This window comes from Oreochromis aureus, linkage group 9, assembly GCF_013358895.1.
Source record: "Oreochromis aureus strain Israel breed Guangdong linkage group 9, ZZ_aureus, whole genome shotgun sequence".
In the NCBI taxonomy this organism is placed as follows: Eukaryota; Metazoa; Chordata; class Actinopteri; order Cichliformes; family Cichlidae; genus Oreochromis; species Oreochromis aureus.
The window spans coordinates 24,325,827-24,347,167 of NC_052950.1; the positions used below are offsets into that span (position 1 = coordinate 24,325,827).

Below are 21,341 nucleotides of genomic sequence, written 5' to 3' on the forward strand. Positions count from 1 at the left end.
GATTGTCCCTCAGTCTCCTCTCTACTCTTTTTTTTCCATGTAATTAGACAACACTACAATGTAAGCCTGCTGCGTCTTTCTTTCTGCTGAGAGGTGTCTGTAAACAAGTTTTTGTTTTGTTTTTTATTTGCAGTTCTTAAAATCTTCCCTGCCTAGAAAAAAAGGAAAGGGTAAAGGGTTATTTCCGTTTGAGGGGACGGCAGTGTCTTGTGACCTTGACTGATGGATCCACGGGCAGCACAGAAAAATAAGAACGTGGCTAATATGTGAGAACTACAGTAAGATAAAGATATATGAGGTCTGTGTCTGAAAGGAGCTGCTAGACCTTTGTGAAAATCAAAGGCTGTCAGGGCACATTGTTCATCCACTGCAGTGACAAATTTGACTGTAATTCACTCTGAAATTTTCTGGAAATCTTGTACCTGTAATGTGGCCTGTGTCAGTTCTTTCGTCTTTGCTCGTCTGAAAAACGTCCTAGGAGTATTTGTAGATTTATTATGCCTGCAACTGACAGGACCTCACCTACTGGTTACGGAGACACAGATTTGGTACTCAGTACAGCATTTTTATATCTCAGACCTCCTGCCTTCCTTTCCTTTCAGTTGGACTCACTGAATAGTGAAGTTGGACCAAAGACAGCTAGATGTAATCTGCTGGAAACATGAATTTCCCACTTTCCCACCTATTCCTTTTGCACGTCCATCACCCGCTAATTCAGCTCCCTCATTTTTGCCGTTGTCTTTGCTTCTGTCTCTCCTGCCGAGACACAATTTGCATGATTAGTTACTTTGTTCAATTAATTGAGTCATTGGGGAGATAGGCGCCAGAGTTTCTCAATCCGTGAGAAGATGATCGGCAGCTCCTTCCGTGTCCTGCTCTTTTTTTTTTTTTCTCTGTCTCGCCTCTGCCTTTAATTTTTATCTCATCAAATAGACAGTTGCCGTTGCAAGAAGAGGAAAGTGAAATAAAATAACTCAAGAATGAGCAAAAAAAACTGCCAGATGTGATGTAGAACCATCAGCCCTGGCATGCAGGGAATTTTATCATCTGTGTTTTTTGGAAAAGTCCACATTTCTCATTTCTTGAAGGTCCTTGCTGATATGTGCGCATTGTATTCAGCCTGTGTTACACATCTGCGCTGTAACTCAAAGGGGACAGCAAAGTTTTTTTGGTAATGAGAAGGAAAAAAGGCTTTTTTGTCCCTCAATGGCAGCAGGATGCTGGGTCAGAGAGAGCTCTACAATTTTAGCAAAACTGATTTGATCCTTGCGACAGAGCATAGTGACAAAGCACAATGATTTATTTTTCCTGGCTTCTGCATAATCCTACAGATTTATGTTGTGGGCTTCGGTTTCTGTTTACTTCAACTTAGAGCAGTCACATTACTTCCGTTAGTTTGCCATAGTCTTCATCTCTAAATGCTACACTGCCCAGAACACAGGGTAATCTCTGATTCACTATAATTTAATACAAGTATTAGTTGTGCTGTTGTCACCAAATTGGCATCAGACATGAAGACTTTGAGCAAATTGCAGCCAGTTTTTACGCCCATTAAATGTAGTTATAAGACAATATTTGCAGAACTTGAACATTGTGTTTTTTAAAAGTCTTCAGAGACTGAACATTTGCATCAGCCTCATATCTACTTTGTTTTGGTGCTAATTGGGAAGTGAAAGCATGCAGTGTGACTGAGATGGTAACTGAGCATGTAATCATTGTCATTGTGAGCCTGGCATTACCATTTAGCTCGAACATTAATCCCAACATGCAACAGCACTGCTATAATCTCTCAGTTTTCTTTCTTTGCTTTTGTTTTCAAAGCTCTTTTTTTGGGCATTTTTAATATAATGCTACTTGGGAGATGCATTTGATTTCCTCCTTTCTTCACTCTGTGTCATGTGATTTCTGTGCTTGCTTGTACCAGCAATTGCTCAGGTAGAATTTAATGCCAAATGAAGCCTTGGAGAATTGTTAATGCAGAAAGCCGACTTAATTCTGAATGCCCGATTTACAGCTGTAGTGACAGTATCTGAAAAGGTTCTTATGGGTAATGGCGCCAGTTGTTGGGCCAAAAATATGGCCTCTTTATCAAGATGCTCTCTTGAAATTATATCTTGTCAAAAAAACAAAATAATAAGCAGCTTTACTTGAACAGCTACTAAATAGGATGTTTGCGAGGAGCCATATGTCTTTAAGCCAAATACTGAATCTCTGCCTGTTTATTTGCAGTCTTTGTATGGAAGCCCACACATGTAATGACTGCTTCATCAATTGTTGTTTTCTAAATTATAGCTTCTGTGCCGCACCACAGCAGGCGTCCAAACAGGTCATTTGCAGCTACGGAAACCGACAAAATCAGCGGTGTTTTGGTTGCTGGGTTTTCTCTTAGTGCTGAAAGGACATTTTGCCCAAGCACAAGGTAGTTTGACATGCAAATTACCACTTTGTTGCTGTGTTTGTGTGTGCGCGCTTTAAAAGGCATGACTCACTCCAAGTGCATTTTGGTCAAAGGAGCTTGTGCCATATTTCTGCTCTCATTAAGGCTGTAAGCTTAATGAGTAGCTGGAATGCAGGTTTATCTTAATTAGCACTGATCACACTGATGGATGTGACTTATCATATGTTTAGACAATAGTATTTACCACCATGTTTTAGAGAAACACCTGTACCAAATGAGCTGTTGAAGGCTGGAGGGCTGAATCGTCACTATACCGATAGCACACAGAGATGGCTGATGAGAACAGTACATTGCAGAAGGCAGTTATTTTCAGGAATCTGCCAATCTTCCAGCACTCTTCCCACAGTAATACAGAAAGGTTCTTTGGCTCACCAAGACACACTCTTGTCTCTGCCTCTTCCAGACCTTGTGTTGACCCCTGCTACCCATGCCTGTTAGTTCTCCTCTTCCGGAGCCTGAGGCTATTAGCTGGTTTTCTCCTCCCTAAGATCGAGAGAGCAGAAGAAATGGTACACTGTCTCATTTTTTACGACGCAACAGAAAACTAGAGAGGCAGAGAGATTAAAGTCTGATTTGCTGGCTTCAACAGGACCAGCAGATTTTCGTCTATTCCAGTAGTACATTCATATTCTTCTCCTTATGTTTTTTGGGTCTTGTCAGTTTTCGCAGGAGTGCTTTCTCATTCCCAGTCATTCTCGTACAATATGCTGCCATATGGCTTAGTTTATAGCTGTGATTTATTCAGCGCCTTGACTTCCATTGCTCTCCGCTTATTCATCCCTTGCTAATGAAAGGAGGGGAAGAAATAAGACTTGTGAAGCTTTCGTTGGCGGCACAGGTGTCAAATAGAAAGGACCCCACAGGTGATGCTCAGCACTGAAATGTCTCATAATGAGCTTCCTCGCAGTGCGCAGAGACACAGGAAGAAATATGGGCTGTGAGAGAAAGTGACGGATGGCGAGGTGGGTTAGATATCATCTTGTGCGAGTTCGTGTGGAAGGAAAGGGAAGGTGATAGAGGGAGGGAAAGCGAGGGGGATGGGAACAGACGAAGAGACACATTGAGTGATAGGGTGAGACCGAGGGCGGAACAGGAGGCATGAGCAAGAGTAGTCTGAGGGAGACAGAGATGTAAGGCAGCAAATGAGACCAATAAAACACACGGGCAGGTTCCTTCAGGGAGTCACGGATCCTTGTTTTCTTGACAGAGGAACACAAGTCTGTCTTCAGTGATTACTTATGCTTCATGCCTCTGTCTTTCCATTGCAGTTTACATCCAGAGCCCTGTTTTCCCCCCGATTCCTTAGTCAGTAAAAATGTAGCCTTAAATTGTTATTCGTACCTGGGTTATGCTTGTTTTAGTATCTACAGACAGACAGGCACGCGCCGTCTCTTAGAGATAGAGAATTGGAGGCTAGCTTAAATATATCTATAATTAATTTCAGCACTGAAAGACTGAAATTGCATTATGTGTACATTTGCACAGCTGCAAGGTCAGACCCTCTTTTTTAAATTGTTGCCCAGGCTGAGCAGACCTTCTTTGTAAGTCTTTCAGCACTACGGACAGCTCCACCTCCAACCACGGATGACCAAGCTGCAGACTGGGGAAGTGAGAAACCCGAAACTAAGGAAAAGAGAACAGAAAAAAAGCACAGCTTTCTTTTCCCTGAGCCACTGAGCATCTCATTCATACTAAAATGACTTTTTAGTCCTACACAAACTCAAAGTGCTCTGCTAAAAGTGGATGATCTTGGCTCATGGATTGCAATTAGTTCCTCTCAGGTCCACTTCCCACATACAGACGTGACGATGCAAACATGAAAATATGTCAGTTTGCCTGCTTATAGGATCCCAGCCGAAGCTTGAAACAGTGTTACAGCATTCTCACAAGATATCAAAACAAATTTTGTCCTTAAACTTAAAGCAAGACCATATTATTATATTTGAATAATCAATACCTTTTGAGAAACATTTTTATAATCAAGATCTTTAATAAATTAGTGTGAGGTATGGGGCAGCTGTGGCTAACAAGCAAGTTGTCAACCAAATGGAACGTCAAAGGTTTGAGCCCCAGTTCTTGTCTAAACTAGTCTGCATGTCAAAGTAACCTTGGGCAAGATAGTGAACACGGAGTTTCCCAAACGCATCAAAGTGTGAGTGTGTGGATGCTGGGTTGAAAGTGCTTGTATGAATGGGTCAATAAGGATTGCAGAAAGCACCTCAAATGCTCAAATAGACTAGAACAGCACTACATAAGTACTTGTCAAAGTATGTAAACTTTTTGTCATGTCTCAGATTTCCAGATCACTACAGAAATGTGCACACTAAGCTTAATTTTTTTAAGCAATACATCAATAAAAATGTCTGGCATTTTTTCCATGTCTTCCTCCCCTCACCCTAACTGGTCACGGTGTCTGCCCCTCCCTCAGCCTGGTTCTGCTGGAGGTTTCTTCCTTTTCCCTTCCTACTGTTATCAAAGCGCTTGCTCATAGAAGTTCATGTAATTGTTGGAATTTTCTCCATCCTGCGAAGCACAGATTTGTTATATAATTTATAATTCAGCCTCTAAATTATTGCATTATTTATCAGTTGGCACATAAAGTATTTCTCTTTACTTATGAGCAATGAAAACCTCGTATTGATACTGCAAATAAAAACCGCAAAGTGGAAACTCATTGCAATAAACCCAAATACCATTGTTATCACAGACATCCATGTGAGAAAACTTGTGATCACTGAAATGCATTTGAGTGCACCAGTAATTTTTTTATTTGCCCAACTGCATAACCGCAGTTATAAAATGAGCTGTGAATTATGGCTCCACGTATAAAGGAATTGGCAGAGAAATTGAAGAATTGTTTGAATTCATAAAGATTGAATTAAAAAGAACACATGATGATTAAACTAAATAACTAAAAGTCAATTAAAACATAGCTGCAGCAGTACAAGGGCCTAAAAATAACCTATAGAACTACTAATCAGGCATCATCCTAGAATCTAGATGTGAAACACAGACAGGCAAGAGGAAACTTGGCACAAGGGTTATCAGTGAGAATCAGAGTTACTGTGACAGTTCGAAAAGCAGAAAGGACATTGCATAACATCAACCATACTGGACAGTATCCAAGAAAAAAATTCCCTGGCTTGCTCTTTGGCACAAAACTATAAGATTAAACTTCAATTAAAGATTAAAGCCTGATAAATTTTCAGAATCCCTCCTTTAGTCAGATCAGACTAAGATGAATTTCTGAGTCTCAGATGAGGTCGAACATGTTTGGCGTGAACCTGGCCAAGGACTACTGCAGTGAATTCATAACCCTGATAGGCACAGAGGTGGGAGTGTGACCATACGGAGAACCATGAGGACAAACGGTGTTTCTGAGATGACATTTACACATGGCACTAAGAATGCCTGTGGATGCACCAAGGTTCTGGCTAACAAAATGACTTGGCAGAAGACGAATGCTCTAGCATAATAACCATCCAAAAACGCAATTCCAAAACTACACCAGAGTTCACAAAGAAGAAAAAAAGTGGGGAAAAAAAAGAAAAGGAAAAAAAAAAGAAATATGACCTGCCAAGAATGTTGCTTTACTTGAACCCAATGAAACATGTTTAAGGTATTTATAGTAGAAAAACACAACCTTCCAGGAAGAAGGAGCTGAAATTGTCTGAAATGTACAAGGTTGAGTTTATTGTCAAAAAACAAATGTGAACATTTCAAGTATTTGAAAAAATGAAACATATAAATGCTGGAAGTAGAAGGTGTATGGATCTTTGTTGAATTGCAGCGTTTAACACTGATCTAATAATTCTGAGCCATTAACTGTTAACTCTACATATGAACAAAGGTCCTGAACTTGACAAGATCCTAAAGAACATGTTTCTCTCACCGATACAGGTAGGTTTAATATTGGGAGAGTCATTGTCAGAATAATCGATCGTGGTGTTAATGAAATGCCTGAATAGTGGGTACAAGTGTTTATATCAATTCCCAAAAATGTCTTCAAATGCCATTTTTTGGTTCCACAAACAGTTCAAATTAAAAAGATGTTAAATTCACTAAAAAATGTATTACATTCCACAAGGTTGATTATAATAATGGTATTTATCTATGAAAAGAGCCTTAAAATGTCGAATCAAAGAGTGTGCAGTTTTTGTGTTAGTTAACAGTTAAAGTTTTACCATACTGAAAATGTGGTTTTGATTGCTCCACTGGACTCTGCTTGAACCACACATGTACTGACAGCTTCAGTCGAAATAGGCTAAGGCTCTTTTAGCCTCTAGCAGTGGCGATACCTGTCAGGGACTGAACAGCATGGATTTGACTGTACTGCATATGAACCATACTGAATCAAAAATAATGGCTCACAAAAACAGAGCTGTCAGAGTTTTTTTTTTTATCACTTCAGGTTTTAGATGCCAATTATATTTAGTTGGGCTGTTGTGGGCTAATTAAAGGTTTGGACCTGATCTCTTTGTAAGTCAACCTTCAGGTTGATGAGCAAAAGTGTAATTATCTCCAAAGGTTACCATCATGGTCAATCCCAGCATACTCTGTCAAGTATGCACACTCTCACACACACACACACACACACACACAAATACACACTCATTTGGTCATGCAGATTTCTGTAAAAAGTCTGTGTTTTAGCATGTCTAAGTAGGCAGCATACAAACATACCAGGGTTTAATCCTATTTCTCATGAGAGCAGCCTCTGGGAGAAGGAGGCAAGAGTTTGCCAGCAGCTTATTTTCACCCCAGTGCAATTCCACTCCCGGGGATTGGGGTGCTTCCACTTGTTTGGTGTTGGGAAGAAGGGGGGCAGAGCAGATGCATAAATTATTTAGGTAAATGTGTGTTGCTGGAGGGGACAAAGTGATAGTCAGAACATGGCCGCATGCAAAAAACAACAATTTGTCAGAAAGTGCCTTTAAAGTGATCTATGTACCTACGAGGCACTTAGCCAAGGTTCTTCACAATGGGGTTTGGGTTTATCCTCTCAAGGGCGTTTGCTGATTGGTGCATTGTTCTCAGTCGTAAGGAAATGGCCTTTCTAATGCCTTGCTACTGCTGAGCATGCTGATGCTCATGAACCGTTGTGTGATATCAAGGACGATATTAAAAAAAGCACATGATGGGATTTTTTTATTCCGCCTTTGGTCAGACTATGGAAATTTTTTTCACTCTTTGCCTCAAGTCATCTATTTCACCCTCCTTTATGTTTTTTTATTCATTTTTAGAAGACTAATAACCTCTGAGTGGGATGAGATTCTGGAAAGCTACTTTATATACTAGACCTCACATGAAGGTGTTGTAGCCTCACTCACCTCAGAAATATCACCTCATATCTGCATCCATAAAGTTCCTGGACTATTTTCCTCATCTTTCTGGTGCTTTACTTTGACCAACTGGCTCGTCTCCCAGAAGCCACTCAGACTTCACAAAATATGAGGACCTTGCAGCACCCTTGGCTATGCACAGATAGTGATATGAAAATTTCTGCATCACTGACTGGCTGGATCACAAAACCTCTACGCCTGATAGTAAAAAAACTTTTAACGCAAAGCACGAACAGCCGGCTATAAATCAAAGCCCTCCTAACATTCTGCTTTTGTTTTAGTTCTTCTTTTAATGTTTATTCATTTTTATTGTTTGTATGTTTTCAAGGATTTTCTTGTGCCTTGCAACAACAATTTTGTTTTGTAATCTTTCCAGTGCACGGCAGCAAGGTCTCAAGTCTTGCCTTTAGAAAATTGGCTCTCGGAGTGCACCTCGAATTTAGTGAGTCTACTCGACGGTACTGCAGCTTTTTTTAAATGTCGCATGAAAAGTTCAGTTTTGCAGCGGAAACAGCACAGAGCTTCCAAAGAGCTTAAATTGATTTTTTAAATCTCTGTATTATGAAGTACTTTTATGCTCCCTTGTGCTCAGCCATGGCTTTGAACTGTGTGCCACCATCACAAGCCGTTGCTCGATGTGAGGATGTTTGAAGAAAGGAAGTTATTTCACTTTCGTGGGCACAGTTTTTGGCTTTTAAATTAGGTTACACCGCAGCGTAGGAAACACCGACACTGAATGAATTTCTGTGATATCCTGTATACTGCATGATAATATTCAGAAGGGAATATTGATTTATTCATACAGAGAGTAAGATAACCTCCTTTTTAACAGTTATGAGCAGATAGCAAAACAGTATCTGACACAGTATAATTAAGTTGCCAGCAAGTATAAGCACAAAATTAAAGGTTTTCATATAAGATAGTATCGCTCCGAATACAGATACAGACATAATGGAGTAGTTGCTTTCTTAGGAGAGAAAGAAATCACACTTCTACCATTTGTGCTGTAATCTGGCCTTATGTGCTGTATGTTTTCATAGCTGGGCTTGCCACATAGAGACAGACTACAATTAAGTCTGGTCCACACCTGAGGGTAAGCAATACACAGCGTTTCACTGACTTTGTGTTGTATGAAGGTGCCTCTTTGTCTGTTCTGTCTGCAAGCAACAAACTGAAAAGTGCCTGAGATTTGCAGTGTAGTGGAATGCACTACCAAGAGGGTAAACAATCCAGAACTAAGTTTTTATGAACTGCTGAAACCACACAAACAAACTTTTCAGAAGATTGGCATATGGGAAAAATGTGGACTCCTGTCAGTCAGTATCCTTACTTGTGCTGCAAGCTGTTGTCAAGTCAAATACACCAATGCGAGTTTTAAGCTATTTTATTGTTGTAAGTTAGGCTAAAGCATCTTATCTGTGTTATATTTTGATTTTGATAAAGTCAGAAAGCTGTGAGCCACGCGGTTATTTTTTGCTGTTGCTTTAGCTATAGTACAAAGCACCTAGCTCACTTTAGCACATAGCTAACTAGACATAGGGTCCTAAAGTAATCCCCTGATAGAATAAAAGCTAATGTTTGTAGGTATTTTTTGTGCAGCTGTATTTCAGTTCGCATTGTTTTCAAAGTATGACATGTTACAAGAGACCAGAGTGAACACAGTAGCAAAAATGAAATCATGAGGTTTACAGGACATGTTCTCGCTAACCATGTGGCGTTAACTTGTTTGCCATTTTGGATACGTGACACTCATGTTGGCAATTTGGGGTTAAGGCCTAGAGACTGGTTCATTACACTATGTCAACCATTAATAAAATGTTTGTTGTCCTACCAGTTGGTGAGTAGTTGCTGGAGGTTAATGGCAGTTGCTGGCAGTTGCAAAAGCACCATCCATACAGGCCATAGAGACAAGTTGCCACCACCTAGAAACTGTCAGTCACTAGGAGAAAAATGTGCATATTTCCTAACTAGTTGGCAAAAACATCCTTGCAATTGCTTTAACTTTCCAAGTTTTATGGCGAGTCGGTTAGTAGTGATTGAGTATTTGCAGTGTGTGCACAATGTCATGCAAGAAATGTGTATAGTTAAGTTCTGTACAATCGGTCAGGACCCCCAAATAACAGAGCTTTAAAACATTTTTATTTGCTGTTGTTAATTAATTTGTTTGGTCGTGTTTCATTTAAGCTCAGTGTGAGAGTCTCTGCTGTTGTTTTGCTGTGTTTATCCTCTGCTGCAGAGGAAGAGGACGAGGCAGCCCACACACAGCGTCTTCTGACCTAAAATTCCTGCAAAGAAAATTTGGACCACACATCGTCAGACAGAGAAACAGATGGATAGTTTTTTTTTTAAGAAAAATACTTAAATTACACAGTTACAATAGGTGTTCTGTATGTTATTTTAATTCACAGTAAAAACACCACTATGTGACTGATGACTGAAGTCTTTCTCTTTGTCTTTTTACAGACATAAACATGGCCGGTGAGCCCAAGCCATACAGGCCCAAAGCGGGCTCCAAACGGCCGCTCTCAGCTGTCTACAGGTAAGATTTGCCCTTCTTCCAGCATGCTCCTTCTCTGGAAAAGTTGCTTATCATTAATATTAATCATCTTTCACATCCTGCTGCTCCAGCTGATGTAAATGTGCAGTAATATTAAAAATATGAAGATCCCTATTATGTTCGCTTTTTTTCCCCTCGTTCTAATTGAGTTTTAAAACGTCGACTGAAGTTTTTTCAGCACAAGCCTGTAAATCTCAAAGGAGAAACTGTTATGTAAGCTTCATTAAGCATGACCCTGATTCTCTGCCCCGTACACATCTCTGTGATAGAGGTCTAGGCAGGTTTTTTCTGGGAAAGTGTCACTGGGACGCTTTCATTGGCAAAGCTTATAGCTTACACTTTTGTGAATTGTGGGTTAATTTTTTTACAGTAATATTACACTAATTTATTAGTCTTTGCATTGTTTATTATAAAACCTCATTTGCAATTTATATCTGCAGTTGAAATGCGTCAGGGTGTAATATGGTAATTATGGAGCAGGATCCGGAGAAGCAAAAACCAACACTACACTGTTCTAAATCGAAATAGTAATACATTAATCATTAATACATTAAAATTCCTGTGAGAATAGCAGCATTTCAAAACAAGTCCTTCTCCTTGCCGCTTCTCTTTATTTTATTGCTCTCCCTGAATTCTAAATCAGTTGTCATCCTGAGCGTACAACATCGATTTTCAGCTCTAGGGTCTAAAAAAACAAATTTTTTTTCTTTTTGACTCTGACTGTATTGGCTCTCTGAAACTTTTTGTTGATCTTTTCTTGATCTGTGGTCTTTGGATGCCAGCGTGGCTTAGGCTTACTGCTTAACCTGTGATGGGCTTTAGGCGTCTACTAGAGCATGTCCGTTCGAGTCGGAACAGTTTGTGTTTTATCTGCTTACTTTTGACAGGTTTGAAATGCTCCTCTTAACACAATCCATCGCATTCTCTCTTTCTGTCTTTCTCTGTGCCTTGCTCCCCTTCTGTTTTTTTAATAGTGGTTATGAATTTGATTACGAGTACTACAGGGATGATTTCTACAGCAGGTAGGTACCATTCATATTTTTTAGCAATATGTGGTCAGATATAACATTTCAGAAATCTTATAGACTCAGTTTAATTGTAATATCTGTCAAGCTTTGCATTCTCACATTAGAAAGTAAAATCTGTGACAGTAGCAGGATTACCTTCTGAAACTGTAAATTCCCCACCTTATTTGATCAACTATAGCTAGCTAGCAGTCCTGTGAATATTTTGATGATGGTCTTTAGCTGTGCACATGTTGGCTACACCACAAAAACTGCATTGCTCTGTTACATTGCAGAGGTATTTACATTTCCAGTTTGAAATGCATTCATTGGTCACTTTTAGGTACACCTGTTTAACTACTTATTAAAGCAACTTTCTAACCTGGGTTCAAGCTATGCTCTTCTTTTGCCCTGCATAGTGTATTATGAAATAAAGGCTAAAACTTCCAAAAATAAATCTTAAAAAAATTGTATGGTTGTTGGTGCCAGATGGGCTGGTGCATGTAATCCCTGTAGAAATGCTGATCTCCTGGGATTTTCCCAAACAACCCCCCCCCAGGGTTTACGGAGAAGGGTCAGAAAAAGAGAAAATATCCAGTGAACAGAAATTCTCTGGGTGAAAATGCTTTGTTGCTTTGTTGTAAAAAGCTACAAAGCTTCAGGCTCACTGGAAGGCAACATTAACTCAAATAAACCCTATTTACAACCAAGATATGCAGAAGAGCATCTCTGAATGTACAGCACATTGAACCTAGATGCAGGTGCACTACAGCAGCACAAGACCACACTGGGTGCCACTCCTAAGATCAGGAAACTGAGGATACGGTTCTAACACACCTGCAAAAACTGGGTTGTAGAAGATTGGAAAGTTGTTGCCTGGTCTGATGTCTTGATTTCTGCTGCAACATTTGGATGGTAGGGTTAGAATCTGGCATGAACAAAGTTCAAGCCATGAGTCCATCCTGCCTTTCTCGTCACACTTTAGGCCTGAGCATGACTTAAATGCCACAGCCTATTTGAGTATTGTTTATGACCATATAAATGTGGAGAATTCAAACCTTTACAGAGCTGTTGTTCTGTGATAATAATTACTTATTCACATCTCTTCTGGGTCTTAGCAAATGGGCAGTAAAACAGACTTTGAGACACTTGTCCTGCCTATTAAATTCTATTCACGTTCCCAGAGAGGTACACTGAAATAGTCGACTTGTCGTGCAGACTGAACAGATCGACATGCTGATGAAGAAACACTTGTTTTGTCTCATATTTATCCACCAATGATCAGAGTGCTTATCTGCAGAGACAGTTTCTATTTTCTAAATGTCAAACTTCACATTGAGAGCTGTGACAATCTGGTGTCACCAGGAACAGTCAAAGCTGACACTTTTATTTGACATTAAGCACCCTCTCCATTTCATCCTCTTATATATGTGAAGGGATTATTTCCATGCATGCAACACACCCTTTAGTGGAACAGAAATGGGGATCTCAGGAAAACTGAACTGGAACATCTGTCTTTTGTTTTACCTGTGCTGTTTGAGAGAAGGAACTCGAGTAATCCATAGCAAATCTGCCTTCTGATTCAATACTGGAAATAGCGAGAGGGCTTTGGAAAGAAGCAGTGGTGAAATAAATCAAATAACCCTTTAGATGAACATTTTCTGACTGCTATAGGGCCTATGGAAAATGCGTAAGAAGTCGAGTAATATTATAGGTTTTTCTTCTCTTGAGGCTTTTTGACTACCATGGCAGAGTGGCCCCCCCACCCAGAGCTGTGATCCCGCTGAAACGCTCCAGGGTGCTCGCTCCCTCCTCCCGCCGTGGGAAGACCTCCTTCCCCATCAAAACATCCTCCTCTTCCTCGTCTTCATCCTCCAGACCTCCCACATCATCCTCCTCCGCCGGAGTCAAATGTACGTAACAAAGGTGCTTTATTGCTCGTCTTGTGTTTACACTGGACCCGTCAGATTTTACTTGATTTTTTTTTTTACAGAGCACAGCCTAATTACGCTAATGGTATTCTGTCCTTTCTGAGTCTGACGGCTTAATGCACATCTCAAAACCACGGCTCAGAGAATAAAGAGCAGTGGCATAATTCAGCTGTGCTCCTTGCGAAGCGCCTCTATAAACAGCTATTTAATTTCACTCTAGCAGCTCAGAGCGAGCCACGCTGCAATGTAGAGCAAAACGCAAATATAATCCCAGCTTTCCAAGCAGTACCCATTCAGCAAACAGTGCTATTCCTGTCACCCAGCATCCATCTGGATCCCGTTTGGTGCTCTGATTAACTGGTGATGCACTATAACGTCCTAAATGTAATTAAAGTGAGATTGGGGCCATCTCTGTGGAGCTGTGGTCAGCTGTGTTTCTCTAAACGTTTGTCTCTATCCGCAGCCTGTGTAATTGGTTACAGTGTTTGTTTCATTGTTGCCTGTCTAGCCAGTGTTATCAGCGAGAGCAGCTTGGTAAGGCCTGTCAGGAGGACCCAGCTGCAGTTGGTATTACAGAGAAGAGCAAAAAAAGACCATCTCCCATCCTCTTTTTGGACAGAGTCAATGAATTCTCTTCTCTGTCTAAGCAGTGGTGCTGTATGTTTGGGAGACTAATTTGCCCCTGCCAGGACCATGAAAAATCACTGTTTGTATTGACTGTGGCCCAGATAGATTGGACAGAAAAATAAGGTTAGCCTGTCCAGGCAAAAGGGTGGGCTAGTGTGGGCAGCTTGAACCACTTGGGCTACACAAGCAGTAATTTACTCGGGGTGGGTTGGGGTGGGAGACAGTCATTAGATGACTGGATCATGAGGTTACATATGTTTTAGGGAATTTTTTACATACTTTTGGGTTAACCAATTCCATTACAGGAATCGCAATCTCAAGTTTAGCTTTAAAATATTTTGTATTTCATACTTTAATAACCATTTAATTATTGGTATTTTTCTAGTATTTATTAAAAAAATAAAATCGATTTAATTTTTTTTTTATTTTTCGTATTGAAATTGGTATTGATTATTTTTCTGGGTGGTATCGAGTTTAAAAATATGTATAATAATAATCCTAGTTTGTGCAAATAAATCAAAATGAAATTTGCAAATCCTGATAATAAAAAAACATGTATCAGCCTAGTAGCTTTTAAAATAGTAACTGAAAAAAATAGTAAGCTTAAAATTTCAATCAAGTATACCAAAGATCAAGTGAGTGGTGAATACCATGATTTTGGCTATAACTTTTCTACTTTTTGGATTTGAAGTCCATAACTGGGAAAGCTCAGATCAAGCCCTTTATTTGTATACATCCATGTTAACCACTGCCACAAGGTTCAGCAAAACAGTGTTGGACTGTTGGATGAGTGAAAATGACCACAAAAAGCACAGTGCTGCCCTGAAGACCTTGTGATTGCTTTAGTGATTGACAGATTTCCACTGTCACCCATAGTTTGCACAGAAGATACCAAGTTCTCTGCAAACACTAGCTAATTACCCTGTTAACAAAGTGAAATTTAAAACGGACAATGTTCAACTTCACCTTAAAAGTTGTCGCTTTCGGTTGCAACCAACACATTTCAAACTACAGATAACCATGAGAATCTGCTAGTGGCCAAAACAATCTTACAATTTTACCTACCTTCAGAAATCGCTCACCTGGTCTATAGACCTGTATGACTGAGGCCTAAGAGGATAAGGCATGAGGTGAGATAAATATTAAAGCGTCTGGAGTTAAATTCTAGGTATATGCTCTTCAATTTTACAGTTAAAGGAGGTAAAGAATCACTTATAGCTGTCACACAGTAGGCTGTGTGGCTGGCAGTAGGACCCAAACTCGTGGGAGTATACTAAAAGGTGGTTTTATTAAACTAAAATAAAGTACGAAATACAAGAATACCAAAACTAGGAAAATCAAACATTTGATTCAGTGAGGACACAACCACAAGAGACAACACAACAAAGAACAAAAGGAGACACCGCACCAGGTAATTAGAGAGATGGAAACACCAGGGAACACAGATGAATGGAATCAGACTAACGAGACGAGGGGAAACAAAACTAAACACAAGAGACAAGAGATGAGGGACTATCAAAATAAAACAGGAAGTAACAAACACTGAGACCAGGACTAAGACATGGGGACTTGACACAGTGACAGGAGATAAGCATGGAGACATTAAACACTGACTGGGGAGACAGAAAGGAAACACAAATGATGCTAACTAAAGATTATATAACCTGATGAGGAATGCAGACTGGAAACAAACAAACAAAATTAACATAATCAGACAAGAAACCATGAACAATAAATCTAGATAACAAAACTCAGAGGCACCAGGGATAAAAACTCAATAGCAATGATACAAAAATCAAATGTTACAAAAATAACCTTGTTGTTAAGTGATTGGAGTGTACAGATCAAAGCAGGCCAGTACAGCAACCGTGTAATCGATATGAAAACTTCAGCATTCCTTTTCACTACAAGTCACATTATCATTGGATTACATTGTTAGAGCACAGTGCAGATTTTTTAACAACTATATTCCTGCTGTTTCATTTTTATCACAATGCATTTTGCACAAACAAGTCCCCAAGAAACTGGAGCTGCTGTCACTGGAGGAAATCGTGTAATCACTATAATAAACCTTATATTGTCATGTAGCGTGTGTTGTCTGCGTTAAGAAGATATTTAAAATATTTAATAGGCGCAGACATTTGAAGGATTAAGGCTTGATTGGCTGTGCTGGCGAAAACTTGAATGAATGAAGCTTTTGGATTCTGTGCTGTGTTCATATCCCACTCTCACCCCTCTCTTCTAAAGCCACTCTTTCTTTCACTGAATCCGGCTCCTCCAATGGGAATAATTTCAGGTTTTCCTACCCTTTTATAATAACACACTGAAAATCTTTGGATTTCAGACTGTCGGTCTGCCTGAGCTAGACATTTCAGAATGTCACTGTGGTTTCTAGTATCAGGGGATTTTTTTTTTACTTTTTCAGATTAGCTGAGTTTTAAAAAAACATAATTAATTCTTCTTTGTGTTCTATTCTGCATATAAAACTAAGGTTAATAAAACAGCTAGTCGAAGAGTGACATTGGGAACTTGTACTGCCGAGCACAGCCAAAATTGTGACGCTTTCAAACTGAACAGTTTGGGTGAGGATTTAACTGGATACCATCCTAAATAATTAAACAAACCAAGCACCAAGTCCATGTGGGAGTGTACACAAGCGAGCTTACTGCAGTTTTACTGAATACTTACAAATATGTGGTTAAGAAGAGGTACATATGTTCCAGAAAAATCACTGTTTTCCAGTAATTAAAACTAAAGGATAATGTCCTAAAACCCGGTAAGTGACATCAGCATCACCAGCCCTAAAACTCTTTGTCCAGTTTAATCTTCATAGACCAGTGATTCAAGAGAGTCTCACTATCCCCAAGATAAAACGTCTGCCGTTCATCATGAGGTCCTAAAATTAGACCCATTACTCATTCCCTAAATCTTTCCTGATGCTTATTAAATAACAATGGCTTTTTTCCCCAGCCTTTCCCTTTAACTCGAGCTATCTAAAGATGCTGCGCTGATGATACAATGTTGGATTAGGACGGGCATGTTTTCTCTCTGCAGCTTATGCGCCTGATAGCACAAAAGGAAAAAAGGCCTGGAGGCCGCGATAAATTAGAAACTGTTCCACATTTTCTTATCATCAAAGGACGACGAGGAAGCTGCCCAGAGTGAGCTCAGATAATGTTGGAATAGGGAAGTGGGTGGTATATGTGTGTCTAGTCATCGATGTTGGTTTGCACAAATGGAAGGAGGTAAAGCCGAGAAGGAGATAGAGATACGTCAGTATGTGCCCTGTAGAGATATGATTGCGTATCTACTGTTCCCCTTTTTTTACCTTCAGAAAGATCAATTTTCTGCTCTTCCACAGATTTTAGGTTGCTTTACAAAACAACATGAGAATAGGTGTTGGGATTTCCTGACACATTACTTATTTAATGCCTCCAATGTGTCACCATGGGCTCACACTCTTTTTCATGGACACATTAATCATACCGCTTCGATTCAAAGAAAGCACACGTTGACAAATATTGTGTAGTGTGAATTGGATCCTACTGGAGGGAGAGTTGTTGTGTTTGTTTTTCAGCACGAATTCTGGTGACAGATTAAAAAGTCTTTTTCGGGGGGAATCTAGTTTACCACAAGGTAATATGTCAGGATTTTGTATTTTTTGTTATTATCACGCACTGACATCTTCTCTAAGTGTAGGTGTTTATGTTTTATGCATTAGTTCAGATCGTTCAAAGTAGCTCGTAGACACTGGATGGGCTTTGCGTTGTGATGGCATGTGGGCGTAAATGTACATCACAGGAGCCAACTTAAAGAGCCACATGCAGACAATGATAACCAGACAAGTTACTTTTTGATTTAGTGTGCCTCTCCTGTCTCTGGTTTTTCCAGCTGAAGCTTTACAGGAATTCGTGGGTGTGTTTACGGAGCGCTCATCCGTCCTCTTTCCAGCCCTGACAGAATCTGATAGGTGTCAAAAAGAATTTTATGTTTTCTTCTCAACTTCTGGTGTCTGTTTTTTTTTTTCCCCCCCTCCTCTCAAAAGATGACACATTTCAGCTTCAGAGGGGTAAGGAATGAGATTATCTTATTACTGTTTGGTCTAAATTCTTTAATCTGCTCAGTTCAAGCTGCTGAGGAGTACACCCTCATTTCAGCAGCCGTGAGACGGACCAGATTGAATTGGTTATGACGTTGATTTTTTATTTTTTTTTATTCGGCAGTTGTTATTTCCATATGACATATCAAGGTTGAGACTCAAACTTTGACATGATAGAGTTACACTTCATTTACTCCAACGTCAGCTGTGTATTGTGCAGCGAACACTTAGACCCCGAGTGCAGCAGGTAGGGGAGAGCAATTATTTATAAGGCAGTAAACAGAAGCTGTGGGAGGGAAAATTGTGCCGCCTGTTTCTCATGCGGCTCTATAAGTGAAGCAACGATCACGCAACTGTGAGCGTGTGAAATGCAAAAGTGGCTTTGAAACACACTGATATCGTTTGAAGGTTTTTTTGTTTGTTTACCTTACGAGCAGAATTATTCGCTTTAGCCTACTTAATCATTCAAAAGTACAGTTTCGTGTTATGACACAGGCCCCTGACTGTTTACGAAATAATGTGAAGTTGTGCACGTGCATAAATTAAACTTGTATGGATTCAACTGTGAAGAAGTTGCAGTTTTACTAATGAATCTGCAGTAAGATAAAATACATGAATTCAATTATTCAAGTGTTCCAACTTTCAGATCATTTTACACAACTCTAAGTTACATTTTTACTGGGAAGGTAAACTCTTTTTCTTTTCATGTATTCTCTATTCCTCTGTTGGAAGCTGTTAATGCTTAATTTGAATGGAAAACATTTTCAGAGGTACAAAGTCTCAGTTGATTGGGGTTGAGTTAGATTTGTTGAATTTATAAGAACTACTGGTTTTCAGTACTTTCCTGGAAAAGAGAGGCAGAGAATTTAATTAAATCTGTTTAATATTTAGAAACTGTAATCTTGGCATTCTTGATGTGCTTAGCTGCTAATGGATGTCTAAGAGTCCTTGTAGAAACAGTGCGATGCATCTCAGCTCGTGGCCTTCATCGGGGTCGTTGATGGCTCCTTTTTTGTCCCCGAATTTTTCTCACTCTTTGAAAAGCAATTAGTCTGTCTGCTATAGACATGCAGTCAGCTCCTTAAGTGTTTGGACAATTACTTGATTTTTGTGATTTCACGTCTGTTACACCACCATAGTGGATTGAAACTCAGAGAGTCAAAAAGTGCAGACTTTCAGCTTCAATTCAAAGGGGTTTAATAAAAGTATTACATTAACTTTTTTCTCAGGCTCAAAAGTAATTTGACAGTAGACTGACAAGCGGTTTTATTGCCAGGTGGGGTCTGTTCCCTTGTCATTCAGCAATAAAAATAGGCTGATAAACAACCTAGAGTTTATTCAAAGTGTTGAATTTGCTTTGGGTAGCTGTTCACTGGAGCTCTCAGTATGAGCTACAAAGGGTTGTCAGTCAAAGTGAAGGAGGCCATCATCAGGCTAACGAAAACAAACCAATTAGAGTGACAGCAAAAACTTTAGCAGTGGCCAAAAGCACTAGCCAGCTCAGCAACACCAAAGCTCCTCGAGTACAGGAATGGAAATGTTTCTTTGATTGCCATGAGGGGGCGAATCCTTTGATTTGGCTATGAGAAAATTACTCCTCTTGATCCTCAGTAATCATTTTCCTGAAGAGTTTATGGTCTCGATATGCCTCAGCTAGTTTTTTACTTGATTCAATAAAACAACTACATTGCATAAATTGGCAGCACAGTAGTGATGTGGTCAGCACTGTTGCCTTGCAGTCCTGCATTTAGATTCTCCACATGGAATCATCTGTGTGGACTCTGCATGTTCTCCCTGTGCCTCGGTGGGTCCACTCTGGGTACTCCGGCTTCTTACCACTGTCAGGATTTGCGGGCTGCAGATGGTGTGGAGAGGAAATGAGGCATAAATGTAGATGACACAAGATAACAGAAACTAGTTAAAAAACGGCTTTCCTTTGGTTAAGGGTGATACAAAAAACAAGAAAAACCAAAAAGCAACAGGGAACCTGAACTGGGAAATATCAACAAACCATGAAACCTGGGGGACACAAGGGAGAATGAGACTCTGATGAGGGACAAGGGGAGACAATATATACACAAGGGGAAGATTCAGGCAATGCAGCTTGGTACACAGCGGGAACAAAAGACTTAACATGGTAAGGAAAGCAAATTGAACACAATACACAAGAGACAAGGATTATCAAAATAAAACAGGAAGTGGTACAAACACGTGAACTTGACACTAAAACGGTGTTAAGTAAACATATGAACACATGACAGATTGGGGAGACGAGGATAAAACACAAAGAGGAACATGGGAACAGGTGAGGGAGACAAAACACAGAGACATGAGTAAGAGAAACAGAGAGACACAAAGAGAGAGAGGGACACAGAGAGAGTGAGATGTGGAGAGAGGGAGAGCGACATGGGGGTACAGACAAAAAACTGAGGACAAGATAGAGAGGGAAAAGCTTAAGGAAACTCAACAACTTAAAATAAACCTGAATCACCAGGGATAAACAACATCATCAAAAACACACAAGTACAAGAAAACCCACTATCCATGATCAAAACAATAATAAACAAACTGGAATCATGAGTCTAGAACATCAAAGACCCAGTACCATGACAACCACAGTCAAAAGACATGCTTATTAGGCTAATTGTAGATTCTTAAATGGCCATAGATGTGAATGTTGTGAATGGGATTATTGATGTGTTAGCCCTGTAATAGACTGGTAAACTGTCCAGTACAACTGGGATATGGTTCAGCCCCACAGCAATGCTGAATTAGATAAGTGGAAGAGGATAGATGGATGCATGGATGTATGGACGGATGGATCTCCTCCTTTGTGACAAGACTTCTAGTTGTCATGGCTGCAAAACAGCCTGGTTGGTACTGGTAGTGTCCATCTTTCATTTACAGTCTATGCTAACAGCATAGATACAAATACAGCCCATTTCCTTTGGCTGCTTCATGCTGTGAACACTTAAGCCATTTCAAACAGCAGGAAATGATGAATTTTCAATAACACTAACCAAATGTACAATATGCACTCAGCCAAGCAGGTACTACCCTAAGGTGCACGCCATCTCCATGCTTAATAACATCATCTAATATCTACTGAGCGATCGCACACAGTTTGTTCAGATATTGGCACTGCTGAGTAAAACTCGAGCAGCACTGCACAGCATGGTGGGCGTAAGCCGTGCACTAATCTTCAAATTGAAAGCAGCAGGTCCACAGTCTTAGCAGGGTAGCTTTCAGTTGGCCAGATTGAGATGTTCTTCCCTGAGGAAAGTGTGAGTCAGAGTGATGTTATGACATCCAAAACTCGAGAC

At 39.9% G+C, this 21,341-nt stretch overlaps 1 protein-coding gene across 2 annotated transcripts in view; it reads left to right on the top strand.

Annotated features, from left to right (window-relative positions):
* LOC116310347 (RNA-binding Raly-like protein) overlaps nt 1-21,341 on the top strand; it is a 115,855-nt gene that overhangs the window by 83,419 nt on the left and 11,095 nt on the right. For both annotated transcript variants that reach the window (XM_039617035.1, XM_031727112.2), the window contains 3 exons: nt 10,264-10,339; nt 11,332-11,379; nt 13,093-13,274. In XM_039617035.1, coding sequence (XP_039472969.1) covers nt 10,264-10,339; nt 11,332-11,379; nt 13,093-13,274 — 306 coding nt within the window. The remainder of the gene's footprint in view (nt 1-10,263; nt 10,340-11,331; nt 11,380-13,092; nt 13,275-21,341) is intronic.